This window comes from Diospyros lotus, chromosome 2 (genome assembly GCF_014633365.1).
Source record: "Diospyros lotus cultivar Yz01 chromosome 2, ASM1463336v1, whole genome shotgun sequence".
Lineage (NCBI taxonomy): Eukaryota > Viridiplantae > Streptophyta > Magnoliopsida > Ericales > Ebenaceae > Diospyros > Diospyros lotus.
Genome location: NC_068339.1, coordinates 684187 through 698667, shown reverse-complemented (window position 1 = coordinate 698667; position 14481 = coordinate 684187). Strand labels below are relative to the sequence as shown.

Here is a 14481-nt window from a genome sequence, read left to right as displayed (position 1 = left end):
AAACTTGTGTATATTTGCACATATTCCTTAATGTACATTTAATGAAGGAGAAATTTATTACTTTCAAAGCGTAATTCACTCTAAATTTTGGTAACCTTCCAACCTAAGCCAAATGATTTAAAGTTGGTCAAATTTATATTTTTATTCTTATATCTTCATTTTTTGGTTTTTTATTATTTTGATTATTTTAAACTTAAATTTTTAATCAATTTAATTACTATATTTTTATTTTTTGGTGATAATTTAATTTTTTTTGTTGTTTTAATTAAATTTTTAAAGAAATGTATATTTTTGAGTCAATGTATTCTGTGTATTTTGATGTATAAAAAAATAAAGATAAATAAATTAATTTAATATTATTTTTACATGTTAAAATATATAAATTAAATTAATTTAAAAATATAAGTACAAATTAAAATAACGAAAATTTTATATTATTATATTATAAATTAAATTAATTTTAAATATATATATATATATATATAGAAATATAATTAAAATAATAAAAAAATTTAAATGATGATACCACTAAATAACATAAAAGTACATAACAAAAAATATGATGTTAGCTACCTTTATTAGAAGCAAGAGAGTAAGAAACTTGAAAGCATCCTTGCTTAATACGATTATTATTATATATTTAGAAATGTTATTTGAATATTTATTTATGACATTTATATTATATTAATGCATTATAAAAGGGGCTCCATGGCCTTGGCACATTGTTTCGCAACTTTGGGTACCGGAATGGACCCAGAAGAAGTCACAGCAGCTGCCGAGGAAGAACCCGGCCCCAGCGCCGTCGTCCAAGATTCACTGTTCCCGGTGGTTCCCCAACCGGCATCCAACGCCGGCGCCAGTGGCAGCAAGTCGGTCGCTCCTCCTCCTCAACAATGGTTCTGCAACCGCAGCTTCACCGCCGACGTGTCCGCCATCAACGATGCCGTCTCTTCGCAACACGACCACTACTTCCCTCTCGACCTTTCAGGATCAGAAAACGAGGGAGAACGAAAAGATAAAACGGAGTATGATAAAGATAGTAATAGGCCTCCATCATACGAATTGGTGGAGTCGTCCTCCGATGGAGATTCCTATCGGAAAAGGGATAGAGAGCAAGAGAAGAAGAAGAAGAAAAAGAAGAGAAGAAATATATCTTCTTCTTCTTCTCACCGTGAAGCTGCTGCCGGTAAAGCCTGTTATGACGCCTCCAATCCCTCCTCGAGGAAGCCAAACGTTTCTTCTTGGGCAACGTCTGATAACTCCAAGACCGACGCCAAAGGCTATTACTTTGATTCCCACGGCGATCGCGACAATCTCGCCTTTGGCTCCCTTTACAGGTACTTTCATTGCTTGTTTAGTCTATTACTAGTCCAATTCTTATGGTTCCTCTGGAAGAAAATTGAAAACCCTAGTTTTTTCAAATTTTTATTTTCAACAAAGTTTGCTGAATGTAGAGTAACTATTTTTTTAGGGTTTTCTTGAAAAGTAATGCATCCCAGAAATGGGTATTCTTTTCGTTTCTTTATTCTTTTTCATGGCTGACCGTGCTTCAGAATGGATGTTGCTCGGTACAAGCTTTACAACTCTATGAAGTCTGGGCTCAATTCCGAAGCGTGGAAGAAACAGAGGAGTTTGGTTTTTGATGGAGACAGCGATATTGATGCACTGGATGGTAAACTTAAAGCCAGTGGTCGCTACTGGTCTGCAAAGCACTCTGCACTTGAGCGCCATAAGAATTTCAAGAGAATTCGAATTATTGCACCTAAAAAATCATTAGCAAGTCTTCCTGGTGATTTCATTCCTTTATTGGACGATCAACATTCTGGTGAGCAATTTGATGGTGGGTCTCTTTCAAGAGCTTCAGTTATTGAAGAATCTTGGGAAGATGAAGTGTTACGTAAAACAAAGGAATTCAACAAGATGTCGAGGGAACACCCGCACAATGAGAAAGTTTGGTTAGCATTTGCAGAGTTTCAGGACAAGGTGGCAAGCATGCAGCCACAGAAGGGTGCTCGGTTGCAGACTATTGAAAAGAAGATCAGTATATTGGAGAAGGCGGCTGAGCTGAATCCAGATAATGAAGAACTGTTGCTCTGCCTTTTGAATGCTTATCAAAGCAGAGACAGTACTGATGTCCTTGTTGGTAGATGGCAGAAGATACTTGTGCAGCATTCTGGCAGTTGCAACCTTTGGAAATCATTCCTGCATGTAGCCCAAGGAGAATTCTCTAGGTTTAAAGTTTCTGAAATGAGAAAAATATATGCCAATGCAACCCAAGCTTTATCTTCTGCATGCAGCAGGAAGTATAGGCAGGTTCTTAACTTACCTTATTCTGTTCTTACCTACCTATACTCAATAGTCCAAATATACCGACCTTGGTGCTGTTAAACTTTTTGAAGGTTAATGGTTTGCAAAGTTTTGATTATGTTCTTTTTCGCTCTTGTCAGAGTTGTTAGATGGTCTAATTTTCTATCAACTCCTGATATTCTTGATCTTGTATCATCTTGTGGACGCTGCTCAAATAAGCACATCTACATGCCCCATTCACTCACAAGCACTTAAAATTTTATGCATACTGCAGTCATCATTTCTTAGTAATTCCTTAACATGCATTTTTTTTAAACTGATAAGCAATGATGTGTTTGTAAAAAAACCAAGCGCCTTAAAATGGAGTGAAGCCTGTAGAAAAGAATATAAATACAGAACCAAAAGTTGATATATGAACTGCAAAAACGAGGATTCATAAAAAGGAGAGTCCATCTTTGCCCAAGAGAAAAGGGATGAAAGGATGTAATCATTTGAACAAAAAGTAGTAACTCACCTAGTTCTTGAAAGTTCTCCTTTCTTTATTGCCATATGCATAAAAAAATAATTAAGAAGCAATCCCAAACTATACATTGGCAATCCCTTGCAACTCTACCTCCAAGAATGCAAAAAATTCAACATTGAATCTGACATGACATGGCAATCCCTCTCAATGTGGTTTTCTACAATTTTTGATTTGCTAGTCATCCTTTCTGTTGAGCACTTTTTAACCTCTTGAATAACAAAGCATAAAGAAGAAAAGAATGAACCACCAGGGGCTAGAATCCAAAACGTGCAGACTTTTCAACCTCTTGAATCATTAATTTGATTTTCTTTTAAAAAGATTGATAGATTTTTGAGAGTTAATAACTAACCCTCTAATTTTAACTTCAACTGGGGTGTTGGGTGCAGGTTCACCAAACTGCTAATGCACCTTCTTCAGATCCTGCTCTTCTCCAACAAGAACTTGGTCTGGTTGATATATTTATCAGCCTTTGCAGGTTTGAATGGCAGGCTGGCTACCAAGAGTTGGCTACTGCTTTGTTTCAGGCAGAGATAGAATATAGTTTATTTTGTCCTTCTTTACTGCTTACCGAGCAGAGTAAACGTAGACTGTTTGAGCACTTCTGGAACAGTAATGGTGCAAGAGTTGGAGAAGATGGCGCTCTTGGTTGGTCAACATGGCTGGAAAAAGAAGAGGAACAAAGGCAAAAGGTTATCAGTGAGGAGTCCTCAAATGAAAATGAAGAAGGGGGCTGGACTGGTTGGTCACTACCATTATCTAAAAGTAAAGATGTCAGTGAAAATCCAGCAAATAATGAGCATGATGATGTTCCACTTGAGGAGTTTGATGAGGAACTTCAAACAAGGACCAATGAGCAGAATGATGATACGGAGGCCTTGCTAAGACTGCTGGGTATTGATGCTGATGCTGATCCTAATATTGAGGTCAACGACACTATAACATGGTCTAGATGGGCAGAAGAAGAGTTATCAAGGGATTCTGATCAGTGGATGCCTGTCCATGCAAAATCTGGTCTTTCTCTTTCACTTGTTTGTCACTTTAATATTTATTGTGGTTCTTTGTCATGAATGTAACTATGAATACTTGTCATATCTAAACTAATTGCTGAACTTAGCTACATTAAGATAGTTTGGACATGTGAGAAGAAGACTGATAGACATACTTGTGAGGTGAGTGGATGATAGAGAAAGATTGAAGTAATAGAAGGAAAGCAAGATCAAATAAAATGTAGTGGGAAACCCCTAAGCATAACATATATGATGTAATAGCCTTACAAAAGATATGCCCAGTGACTGGAGGTCTAGAATTCATTCAGTGGACCTCACCTAGTAGGATTAATGCTTGTTATTGTTGTTTAGAAGCAACTTTTGCGTCTTTTTCATAAACTTTAAAACATTGGACACATTCAAGGAACCTCAACTCCCTTACAAGCGAGCAACAAAAATAAAATGGTAATGCCATATGAAAAAAAACAGAAAGATGCCATAATTTGAATTCCTTCTCTTGCCCAAAAACCAGTAACATAAAGAGTTAAAGCTTGAACCGCCTTGGATTTGCCTCCTGATGCAGCATAATAGTTAAAGCTTTTGTAGGCAGGAGAAACTAGAAGTGGAGAGGGACCCCTACCTTGAACCACTTGACAAAGAGAACATTTTGGGAGCCATCACCAATATTGAAAACCTTTTCTAGAAACACAGCTATAAATCCAACTTCAAACCCCATCTTTTCCTTAATGGAAAAAAATAAAAGACCATTCCATATGATCTTGTGTGTTCTTCACATCTAACTTGAATGAAAAACTTGGAGAACTGCTCTTCAAAACACATTCAGTAGCCACCTGAACACATTAAAAATCCTGCAACAAACAATATATGCATTCTATGACTTTTAAGACAACACTCTCAGCCACCATCTTCAAGCTAATAGACAGGGTATTAGCAAGAATTTATGCATACTTCCAGCCAAGTCTACTCCTGCCTTTTAACTCCCTTTCTATTAGGAACTACAGAATGGATACATACTTTTAACTTTTCCTTAACTGCATAAACTCTGATTGAAGGCCATAACCTCGCCACCATAGTACACTGACATTTGATGGAAGAGATACAGTAAGACCATATTTCTTATCCTGACTCAAGCTATTCAACTCTCCCACCTCTTCAGGTGTACACCTGAATTCCATCCTTTGGGGGGCTAATATCCACTCCTCTTCTGTACAGAGGAAAATAAAATCCACTATAACACTTGCAATCACCTCCTTACTAGATACCTCCTCCCAATCAATATGGTTATATGTCTTTAAACACTTATACAGCTTACAGAAGAATCTAACCAACTACTTCCCTTTCTTTGTTGCATACTTAGATCCAGTTTGGCTTTTTCTACCAATAATTAATTTACTAATTATGTTTGCAAAGCAGATCGGGTCTCTCATGGGGATCGCACACCAGATAGAGATGGTGATGAGCAACTTTCGAGGGTCATATTGTTCGAAGATGTTGATGAGTACCTATTCTCTATAAGCTCAGAGGAAGCTCGTTTATCTCTAGTATTCCAGTTCATGGAGTTTTATGGTGGGAGGATATCTAAGTGGTTAGTATGCAAGATCGGTTGTCTTTTTGATCTCTGCATTGTTGGTTCTGCTCCACTTCAGTTTTATGTACATGGTTCAATGCTCAGGCTTTGCCACCACATTTTTCTCTTTTCTTTGTGTTTTTTTATTTTTTATGCATTATTGAGTCAATGATGATTCACTTGTGCTGTTGGTATCACATTATACTAAGGGTGTGCTTGATAGCATGGAAATTCCATGGAAAATGTCACATCCGAGGAATTGAATTCTATCTTTGCTGTTTCACACACTGCATTTTTCATGGAATTGAATTCTATGGTACAACCCTTTAAAGCATGTTTTGGCCTATTTTCCATGGAAAATTGATTCTAAGGGGGTGGTGGTTTTTGTTTTCCATGGAAGTTGGAAAATGTTTTCTTTTCCAACTAAATGCAATCAAACATGCCCTAAATTTCTTTTCTTTTCTTTTTCTTTTTTTGTACAGGATTTGCACAAACAGTTCAAGTTGGGAAGAAATGACTTTAAGCTTGGTGGCATTGCCAGATGATGTATTAGATCAATTGAGAAAGGTCCATGATGTAATAGTGAAATCAGAGTTTTCAAGCAATTTTGGCTTCGAATTTTTGGGCAGCTCAAATAACATCTCTATGAGGGTGAACATGATGAAATTTCTCCGTAATGCTACCTTGCTTTGTTTAACTGCATTTCCACATAACTACATTTTGGAAGAAGCTGCTCTTGTTGCTGAAGAGCTATTGAATACCAAAATGAACTCTTTTAGCTGTTCAGTCACCCCATGTCGCGCTTTAGCAAAGAGCCTTATAAAGAGTAATCGTCAGGTAGTTCTTTTTCTTTTGTGGCATCACTTGTTTGGCTTACAATTATCATTTATTATCTTTACATTGTTCATGGACATGGTCATGCATCCCAAAGAAGTGGTAGTTCTTTTTCTTTTGGAGAAATGATTCTAGCATTTAATGCAATTGTAGACCCCTTAAAGGTAAACCTTAAGGTAAAGAAAAGTTTTATTAGAAGACTATTAGAACAAGTCTGTTCTGTACCAGGGAATATTGGGCACCTAAGCATCAACATATGCAAAATACATGTATAACTGAGATAAAATGTGTACAATTAAAAATGAGGTTATGCTTTAATGTAATAAGGTCACACAGGCCGCTATCAGATATAAAATATATGAGATGTGTTTAAGATGGTTCAAACATGTGAAAGAAAATGACTTCATCTGCGAGGAGAGTGAATGAAATGGAAGAAGGTTGTAGCAAAAGAGTCAGGGGGAAATCAAATAAAGTTTGGTGAAAAACTCTTATCCATGACATGAGATGTAATGGACTTACAAAAGATATCATTATGAATAGAGACAGTTGGAATAGAGGCAGAGGGACTTACAAAAGATATCATGACATGCGATGTAATGGACTTACTAGATTCTATGTTATTTCCATCTGGTTCATAGGTGTACTGGGAAATGGATGTGTTATCACAATTTACGTGTCTTTAGTACCCAATGTGTGTAAGGTTCTAAATATGGTAATAAACAACATACTATTAGAGCAAGTCCAACACATTTTCGTTATTTTTCCCTACAAGTTTTGATATTGGATGTGGACATCTCTTGAAACTGTCCTAATCTTTTGGGTACTATCCATCTAAATAGAATATTTAGTTACAGATAAAAAGCCAAATGAATTTCACTTATGCTACTTCAAAAATATGCTCTAGTATATGCTTATGTATAATATTTAGTAATTATATTAGTAAAACAAACTACATTTGCGCTTGTGGGTTTCACATTGAAGGTGGAACAAATGGCTGATGCTTGTGGAGGGCTGATGGTGGACAATATGCTTTGATCATAATCCTGTTTACTTTTATTTTAATAATTTTCTTGTTAAATTAGTCAACAATTAATTGTTGATACATCAGTCTAATTAATTTTTGGTGTTCCTTGTTTTGTCTACCTCTGCATGTTCTGTTATAGGACATACTGTTATGTGGAGTTTATGCACAAAGAGAGGCTGCTTTTGGGAATATTGATAATGCAAGAAAGGTTTTTGACATGGCATTGGCATCATCGGAAGGACTTCCATCAGTAAGATTTCTATATTATCTTATTTCTCTAATGATTGCAGAGTTGCTTGCAATACAAAGTAATTCAAACTTATAGTGACGGTTTATTAGCTCAGTTGATGTTGCATGAAACGTAAATTGTGATATCAAACTATTAGGCTACGTTCTTTTTATTTTTCAATTTTTAGTTTTGAGTTTTGAATTTATTTTCATTTTTCTATTTTGGTAGTTTCTTTTCAAAAAATTGAAAATGCGTTCTGTTTGTCATTCTGAAAAACTGTTTCTCAAAACAAAAAATTAGAAAACGTGTTCTGTTTAGAATTTTGAGAATAATTTTTTAATGACATTTTATTTAAAAAATTTGATTATTTAATAAATTAAAACTATTTAATGCTAATATATTATTAAGAAATATATACATTTTAAGGTTGGTAAATCTTATAACATTTTTTCTTGTTACAAGAATAAAATATGCATAAATAAATAAATTGTCTTGACAAAAAATAAGAAGCATACAAATAAAAATTAAAGACGTAAACTGATAATTATTGATGTGATTGTGAATGATAAGATTGTATCAAATAGTTCGATAGTAAGTGAAATACGATTACAAGACTCAATACAAATACCTACCACAACTGCCGCAACCAGCAACTAGCCACAACCGCTGCCACCAGCAACCAGCCTTGTCACAGACAACCACCTGCCCACAAACACCCATTAATCAATATATGTATGTATATATATATCAATATATGTCGTTTCTATAATAATAATAATAATTTATTAACTAATTTAATTTAATTTTGGCTCCGAGGCCATGCTACTAGGCCGAACAAATTGCAGGCCAAAGAGAACCCAAATCACTTCGACAAAACCAAAATCAAAATTCGAACGCCCCCATTTGGTCTGATGATTGGAAGAAGGCTTCCACGGGAGTGAATTTCAGTGCCTCTATCGGCAGATGTTTGGAGATGACTACAGTAAAATCCGACGACGACAATGACGCACCCGCTTGTCTCCAGTAAAATCCGACGACGACGACACACCCGTTGCTTTCTCACGCAAATTGCTCTTCCAGTTTCGCACAATCCCCAACCCTCCTTCGATTGGTGTCTCTAACTGTGATGGCGGTGGCTTGCGGCGATGATAGTGGTTGTGGGCTAGGTTGATGGCCGAGCCTTGAAGAGAGAAGAGAGAAGAGAGAAGGAAGAGAAGAGAAGAGAAGAGAAGAGAGACGAGAGAAGGAAGAGAGACAAAAGTTGTTGCTCTGCGAGATTGAGGATCTTGTTTTTCATGTTTTGAGATTTTGCATTTGTTTTGGCTGTTTGGCTGAAAACAGCCAAAACAACTAGTTGTTTTGGGCTTTCTTTACAAAATTTTTCTTTGTTTTTGAAAATACATTTTTGAAAACAGGAAACACATTTTCAGTGTTTTGGAAAACTGAAAACTTAAAATGGCTTGAAAACAACAAAGAGAATGCAGCCTTAGCTTTTTATATAGATGAGACTTTCGTTTAGGAAGCATGGACAAACCTGGTCCAATTCTTATTGTTTTATAATTTTTTTTTTACACGTGGCCAGGACCCTTGATGTGTGGAGGTCTGGAATTCATTTAGCCTAATAATGGGATTATGGCTTAGGAATGTTGTTATAATTATGCAGCTAGGAACTGTTTTTATTCATTGAAGTCTTTCTGTATTTATTAAGGCTATTCCCACTTGTCAAATTTCCCTGTAATAGAAGATAGTTGAACGTCTGTAGGCTACTTTTGATATCGTGTGCCACCTTTACCCAAATGATATATATGGCACCTCCATGTGATCAATCAGCTGAAAGTCCTTTAGCTGCCTGAGATGATATTTTATTGACTGAATTCTATTTAGCAGGAGTTCCGCTCAAACGCATCTCTTTTATATTTGTGGTATGCTGAAGCGGAAGTTTGTAATGATTCACATAATGGCTCAGAGTCATCATTCCGTGCAGTGCACATTCTATGTTGCTTTGGGAGTGGGTTAAAGTACAGTCCATTTAAAAGTCAACCATCAAGTCTGCAACAGCTGAGAGCACGCCAGGGGTTTAAAGAACAAATAAGGATGCTGAGATCTTCATGGGCACGTGGTGTGATAGATGATAATTCTATTGCTCTCATTTGTTCAGCTGCTTTATTTGAAGAATTGACCTCTGGTTGTGATGCTGGTATAGAAATGCTTAATAAGGTTTTCACCATGGTGCTTCCTGGTAATTTGTCCTCCTTGGCTGTGCTTTTCCCATTCATTCTGTATAATTTTAGTGGCTCATGTGAAGTGTTTGTGATTGTATATATTCAATGGAAGAAAGAAGAAGCCAAAGCTATCAACTCGAGTCTTTGTTCAACTATTATGTGAGAATGCTTTGGAGACACAATTCAGAATTAGGACTGTCAAGAGTACTGGAGTCCATTATACAAGGGTTGCAAGCATATCCTTCCAATCCGGAACTTTATGCTGCTTTAGTAGAAACCAGCCACCGTCATACATCACCCAATAAGCTGCGGTTGATATTTGATAACTTCTGTCAAAAGTAAGAATACATGTCCCTTTCTATTGATAATTATATGCTGCTCTATGCCAACCAGATCTGTGAATTTGTTAATGCTAATCACTAATTATTTTTGCTAAGAATTAGTAATCACTATTAGTTGTAGACTCGTTACTGTATTCCCCCATTGACGTCAGATTATAGAATTTAAAAATGCTTAAGAGTAACCATAATTGATGCTGGCAACTCGTGAATATTTTAGGAGTTTCAGATATGCCGCTTCCAATCCGTTTTGGTGGGAATGTGGTAGCATGTTATCCCTCTTAAAGTTGGATAGTTTTATACTTTTCCTTCGTCAACTCTTTAGCTTATGAGTTATGACAGTTATTGACATCAACATCGTGTTAAAATGATTTTCTCAGGAATCCATCGTTAATCGTCTGGATGTTTGCTTTGTCGTTTGAGATGAGGAAGGGCGGTTCCCAACATCGAATACATGGCCTGTTTGAAAGGGCACTGGGAAATGAGAAGTTGCGGAATTCAGTACTGCTGTGGCGTTGCTATATTGCATATGAGATGGATGTTGCATGCGATGCTTCTGCAGCTAGACGAATTTTTTTCCGAGCTATCCATGCATGCCCATGGTAAGATTATTCCATCTTGATGATTGGTACAACTGTGATGAGCACCCATGCTCCAAACTTATTTGTACTATTCAAATTGAGGCATGATGCAAGTGTGATGAGCAGCCATGCACGACCATAGTTCAAATTCTCAACTGTTATTCAATCTCTTTTCCCAGGTCGAAGAAGCTGTGGCTAGATGGTTTTGTCAAATTGCAGGGGGTACTAACTACGAAAGAGCTGTCAGATCTTCAGGAAGTAATGCGTGATAAAGAACTAAACCTGAGAACAGATATTTATGAGATTTTACTTCAAGAACAAGATGAGATGCAGTTGTAGTCCAAGATGCTCTTGCTTTCTGTAAGATGATTGTATAGAGCAGCAAGTCACATCAGGTAATCCATGTTTCTTTGTTGTATGCTACAGTTGCCTGGAAAACAAAGCTCAAGGAGTTTCACATTTCTTTGTTGTAAACTATTAGAATTATTAGTATAATTAGATATATTATATATATTGTTGTATGTGTTTTTATTTATTTATTTGTTATAATTATGTATAATTAGGCTAAGGCTATAAGTTATTAGGCCCGTTGTGCCTATTATAAATAACACACTAAGAGACTAATTTTTTAGGTTTTTTTCTCATAATTATTTTCTCACCTGATATCAAAGCCATCGGTGAGAAAAACCCTAGTCATCGCTGTATATCTTTTTTCAGTGACCTAAAAATCCTAGTTTTCTTTCTTCATTGTCACTGTTCACGTCGAAATATCACTGTCCAGTCGTCGTTTGCTAGAACTGACCCCACCCTAGGGTTCGCCACCTTCAGGCCGAGTTGTCGTCGGAAAATCGCAGTTGCACGCTCCCGCACGCGCCGCCGCCACACGCAACTGTCCGCCCCCACGCATCGGCGCGTTTGCTGGCTGTTTTCTCCTGGCTTCTCCAAATCAGCTTGTCTCCCTTCCTTAGGCTATTCTCGATGTTAAATTCTCGCTATGTCTGACCTTAGTGATGCAGTTTCTGTTGGTGCTACTCCCGCAACTGTACCTGTTGCCCTTGCTGCCTCTCAATCCTTTACCGTCTCCAATCTCAGAACAACTGATATCACCACTGTTAAGTTGATAGGGTCTGTCAATTATCTTTCATGGGTAACCTCTATCAAAATGTGGTTCAAAGGGCAAGGCCAAGTCGATCAACTTACCACAAAGGCTGAAAGTATATCGGAAGCCAATTGGGCTAGATGAGAACAAGTTGATGTCCAATTATGCAGTTTCTTATAGCAGTTCATTGATTCATCCATCATGCAACTCTTTCGGCCATTTGAAACTTGTGTTAACGTGTGGAAGGAAGTTGAAGAATGTTATACGAATGACATCTAACGTTTGTACACTGTGGTCTCTAATATCAAGAATCTGAAGCAAGAGTCATCCATGGAATTTTATTTAGGATAGGTTTGGGCTCTCATGTAAAAATTTAATGTTCTTCTTCCCATTACTACGACTAAGACTGAACAGGTTGCTCAAAGAGAAGTTTTTTTTATGGTTATTGCTTTTTCCGGTCTAAAACCAGAATTTGACGCCATCAGGCATCAAATCTTGACCAACTCCACTAATTCTACCATGAATGACTCTTTTAAAAGGTTGCTGAACATGACCGATGCACATGGTATGTCATCTTCTTCTCATGTTGTTCTTCCAGTCGAATCTTCAGCCCTTGTGTCTCAGGCTTCTCACTCAAGAGGAAATAGAGGTCGTAATAATAATCGGACACGTCCACAGTGTACTTTTTGTAAGAAATTGAGTCATTTTGAGGACAGGTGTTGGAAGAAACATGGTCGACCCGCTGCTCCGCTTACATGATCTATCAGTGCAACTCATGCATTCTAAAGTGATTCTAGTTCTGCCCAATTTGCACTGGGTTCACAGTTGATACCTATGTTTGCAACTGAGTATGATGTCTTTTTGAAGTTTTAAGCCACCCAACAGTTTCGTTCTGGTAATCCCGTTGCTTGCGTTGCTAAAAGCCCATCTCTTGGTCCTTAGATTATAGATTCTGGCGCTACCGATCATATGTGTGGTAATGGACTTCTTTTCTCTTCACTTATTCTGATACCTTGCCTACAGTTACCCTGACTGATGGTACCAAAACTACAGTTAAAGGGATAGGCCAAACCACATACACTTCGTCTTTATCTTTAAATTGATTTTATGTCCCTGACAGTCCTTTCAATTTGATTTCAGTTAGCCAGGTTACTAAAACCCTTAACTGCTCAATCACTTTCACTTATACCTCTGTTTGTGTACAAGACCAGGGTACGGGGTAGACGATTGGTGTCGGGCGTGAGTCACAGGGTCACTATCATCTTGCTGTGTCGATGGCTTGCACCAGTACTGCTTCCCCAGATCTTCTCCACTCTCATCTTGGTCATCATAGCCTCTCCAATATGAAGAAATTAGTTCCTAGTTTGTCATCGTTGTCTATTTTTGATTATGAGTCATGTCAGTGTGGTAAACAGGCACATAGTTCTTTTTCCAATCGTGTCAATAACAGGGCTGAGGCTCCCTTTCTTGTTGTGCACTCTGATGTATGGGGGCCCAATCGTGTCAATTCTACTTTTGGGTTCTCATATTTTGTTACTTTCATTGATGACTTTTCTCGTTGCACTTGCTTGTTTCTCATGAAGAGTCGGTCTGAGTTGTTTTCTGTCTTTCTGACATTCGTTGCTAAAATAAAAGCATAGTTTGACATTTCTATACATGCTTTACGTAGTGATATTGCCCCTGAGTACTTTTCTTCTCAATTTACTACTTTTATGACTAGTGGCAGTCTGCATCAATCTTCTTGTCCTTCTACTCCTCAACAAAACGGTATTGCCGAGTATAAAAATCTCTATTTTATTGAAATTACACGAACACTACTTTTACATGCCAATTTCCCCACCAAATTCTAGGGAGATGCTGTTGTTACTGCGTGTTATCTGATCAATCGCATGCCATCTTCAGTGTTAAAGGACAACATTCATCACTCTCTTTTGTTCCCTTCCCAGCCCCTTTATTCTGTTGCCCTTCGTGTATTTGGATGTATCTGTTTTGTGCATTCTTTTTCATTGGGACAGGATAAACTTCTTGTCAAATCCTTCAAGTGTATTTTTCTTGGTTACTCCCGGTTGCAGAAAGGCTATAAGTGTTACTCTCCTGAGTTGAACTGCTGTCTTATGTCTATTGATATCATATTCTTTGAACAACAATCATTCTTCTCGGTTGCTCAGCCTGATTCACAGCGTCTTGACCAAGTATTGTGTATTCCTTCTCTTTTGTTGCCCTTATCAGATCTGTTTATCTCCTCCTCGGTGGACCTTTCACTTCCATCTTTCGGTCCACTCCCCCCCACTTTTCCATTTCTTACTTATCACCGTCGTCCTTATCTTGCTCCTAGCACTGGCATTCCTCTTGACTACGACTCTCCTGACTCACTCTCTCCGTTAGTGGTCACTCCTGCCAGGGATCTTCAGCCTGACAGTCTTCCTATTGCACTCTTCAAAGGTACACGGTCTACTCGCAATCCACATCCTCTTTATAATTTTTTGTGTTAAGACCATTTGTCACCTGCTTATAATGCTTTTGTTTCGAGCCTTTCTTCTGTTTCTATTCCTAATACCATATGTGAAACCATGTCCCATCTTGGTTGACATCGGCCTATGTTAGATGAGATATGTGCTTTGCATTCTACTGACACTTGGGATTTGGTGTCTTTGCCACTAGGAAAGACTTCTGTTGGTTGTCGGTAAGTGTTCACCCCTAAAGTGGGCCCCGATGGACAAGTGGAATGTCTTAAAGCCCGTTTGGTTGCC

General features: G+C 37.6%; 2 protein-coding genes across 4 annotated transcripts in view; one reads left to right on the top strand and one right to left on the bottom strand.

Annotated features, from left to right (window-relative positions):
• Nucleotides 1–712: 712 nt before the first annotated feature.
• The window catches only part of LOC127794446 (uncharacterized), a 31530-nt gene continuing 17761 nt past the window's right edge, over nt 713–14481 (top strand). The window contains exons 1-10 of one of the 3 annotated variants that reach the window (XR_008021658.1): nt 713–1337; nt 1554–2313; nt 3217–3841; nt 5251–5422; nt 5887–6241; nt 7402–7512; nt 9379–9730; nt 9826–10051; nt 10432–10653; nt 10812–11027. Coding sequence is in view for 2 of the 3 variants with exons in the window: in XM_052325521.1 (XP_052181481.1) it covers nt 748–1337; nt 1554–2313; nt 3217–3841; nt 5251–5422; nt 5887–6241; nt 7402–7512; nt 9379–9730; nt 9826–10051; nt 10432–10653; nt 10812–10971 (3573 nt within the window). In the remaining variant the exon portion in view is untranslated. Of the gene's footprint in view, nt 1338–1553; nt 2314–3216; nt 3842–5250; nt 5423–5886; nt 6242–7401; nt 7513–9378; nt 9731–9825; nt 10052–10431; nt 10654–10811; nt 11154–14481 lie in introns of those variants that run through there. The other 2 variants (XM_052325521.1, XM_052325522.1) reach the window with 2 other exon arrangements.
• The window catches only part of LOC127794448 (glutamate decarboxylase-like), a 53761-nt gene continuing 47217 nt past the window's right edge, over nt 7938–14481 (bottom strand). The window contains exon 6 of the mRNA XM_052325529.1: nt 7938–8193. Coding sequence (XP_052181489.1) covers nt 8107–8193 — 87 coding nt within the window. The 3' untranslated portion in view covers nt 7938–8106. The remainder of the gene's footprint in view (nt 8194–14481) is intronic.